This window comes from Nothoprocta perdicaria, unplaced genomic scaffold, assembly GCF_003342845.1.
Source record: "Nothoprocta perdicaria isolate Ctin4 unplaced genomic scaffold, notPer1 scaffold_623, whole genome shotgun sequence".
Lineage (NCBI taxonomy): Eukaryota > Metazoa > Chordata > Aves > Tinamiformes > Tinamidae > Nothoprocta > Nothoprocta perdicaria.
In genome coordinates, this window is record NW_020455892.1 from 1 (window position 1) to 2180 (window position 2180).

General features: G+C 70.6%; 1 protein-coding gene across 1 annotated transcript in view; it reads left to right on the forward strand.

The window, feature by feature from the left end:
- Positions 1 to 429: 429 nt before the first annotated feature.
- The window catches only part of ABCB8 (ATP binding cassette subfamily B member 8), a gene marked incomplete at its 5' end in the record, with an annotated part of 3485 nt that continues 1734 nt past the window's right edge, over positions 430 to 2180 (forward strand). Inside the window, 7 exons of the mRNA XM_026049879.1 lie at positions 430 to 527; positions 602 to 707; positions 786 to 819; positions 929 to 1065; positions 1132 to 1226; positions 1298 to 1431; positions 1499 to 1642. Coding sequence (XP_025905664.1) covers positions 430 to 527; positions 602 to 707; positions 786 to 819; positions 929 to 1065; positions 1132 to 1226; positions 1298 to 1431; positions 1499 to 1642 — 748 coding nt within the window. The remainder of the gene's footprint in view (positions 528 to 601; positions 708 to 785; positions 820 to 928; positions 1066 to 1131; positions 1227 to 1297; positions 1432 to 1498; positions 1643 to 2180) is intronic.

Genomic DNA, 2180 nt, shown 5'->3' on the forward strand with positions numbered 1-2180 from the left:
TGTGGGTGGCAGGGTGCAGGGCAAGCAGTGCGGTGCAAGTGGCACAATGCAGCACAGTATGGGCACAGTGCAGTGCGGGTGGCACAGTGCAGTGCRGGTGGCAGGACACAGGGCAGGCAGTGCGGTGCCGGTGGCACGATGCAGTGTTGGTGGCATGGTGCAGGGCAGTGCAAGTGACGCAGTGCAGTGCGGGTGGCGCGGTGCAGTGCGGGTTGCATGGTGCAGGGTGAGCAGCGTGGTGCAGGTGGCATGGTGCAAGGCAGATGGCACAATGCCGTGCAGTGCAGGTGGCACAGTATAGTGCAAGTGTGGGTGGCACGGTGCGGGTGGCAGAGTGCAGTGCGGGTGACACAACGCAGTGCAGAATGGGTGGCACGGCGCTGTGGAGCAGCGCAGTGCCAGCCCCACAAGCAGCGCCGCTGCCCGCAGCGCCTACGCCGCCGAGGTGGAGCGCTGCAGCCGGCTGAGCACGCGCCTCGGCCTCGGCATCGCCGCCTTCCAGGGGCTCTCCAACGTGGCGCTCAACGGTGAGCGGGCGCCGGGACGGGGCGGCCGCGGGGGCGCGGGCGGCCGGTGCCAGCGCCCCCACTCCCCACCCTAGGCATCGTCCTGGGCACCATCTTCGTGGGCGGCTCGCTCATGGCCGGGGACGCGCTCTCGCCCGGGGACCTCATGTCCTTCCTGGTGGCGGCGCAGACGGTGCAGAGGTGAGCGCGGCGCTGCCGGCGCTCCGGCGGAGCTGGCGGTCCCGGTGCCAGCGACGCCGCTCCCGTTGTCACCCGCAGGTCCATGGCCAACATCTCCATCCTCTTCGGGCAGGTGGGTGCCAGCGTGGAGGCCGCTGACCACCGGCGGGAGCGCAACGTCACCGCGGTCCCCGGTCCCCGKSMCGGGGACCGGGGACCGCGGTGACGTTGCGCTCCCGCAGGTGGTGCGCGGCCTCAGCGCCGGCGCCCGCGTGCTGGAGCTGGTGGCGCTGGAGCCGCGCGTGGCGCCGCGGGGCGGCACCCGCATCCCCGCGCACTCGCTGCTCGGCCGCATCTGCTTCCACGGCGTCTCCTTCAGGTGAGCGGCGCCCGTTTTGCGCGCGGGACCGTCCCGCCGGCGCCGCTGAGCCCCGCTTGCCCGCAGCTACCCCAGCCGCCCCGACTGCCCCGTCCTGAGGGATTTCAGCCTCACGCTGCCGCCCTGCAAGACCGTGGCCATCGTGGGCCCGTCGGGAGCAGGTAGTAGTTTGGGCACGCGGGCGCCCTGTCCGCGCGGCGCCGTGCGCTCAGGCTGCTCCGCGCCGCCGCAGGCAAGTCCACGGTGGCGGCGCTGCTGGAGCGCTTCTACGAGCCCACGCGCGGCTCCATCACGCTGGACGGGGTCGACGTCTCCTCGCTGGACCCCTCGTGGCTGCGCGGGCGCGTCATCGGGTTCATCAGCCAGGTGGGCGCCGCGCTCCATGGCACGGTTCAGCGTGGCACGGGATGGTGCTCACGGCACCGTCCCGCAGGAGCCCGTGCTCTTCGGCACCACCATCATGGAGAACATCCGCTTCGGGAAGCCGGACGCCTCCGACGCCGAGGTGTACGCCGCGGCCCGGCTCGCCAACGCCGACGGCTTCATCCGCGCCTTCCCCCAGGGCTACGACACCGTCGTGGGTGAGGGACGGTGCCGACGTGGGGCGGAGGGATGTGGGGCGGATGGGACATGAAGTGGACACAGAGCAGACACGGGGCAGACGGCGGCTGTGGTGGACATGGGACTGATGGATCATGAGGCAGATGGATGTGGGGTGGAGAGATGCTGGATGGATGGGACGTGGAATGGAAGAATGTGGGGCAGATGGGACGAGGAGCGGATGGATGTGGGGCGGATGGGACATGRGGTGGGCATGGGGTGGACACGGGGCAGATGGTGGCTGTGATGGACATGGGGCGGATGGGACATGGGGCGGATGGACAGGGCGCGGGTGGGACATAAGGTGGACATGGGGCAGACGGTGGCAGTGGTGGACGCGGGGTGGATGGTGGCCGGTGAACATGGGGAAGCCGCGGGGCAGAGTAGATGCGGGGCACATGCAGGGTGCATGCAGGGTGCACACACGGCACATGTGGGGCACGCAGGGCACATGTGGGGCACACACAGGGCACACGCAGGGCACACACAGCACACGGGGTGCACATGCAGCACAC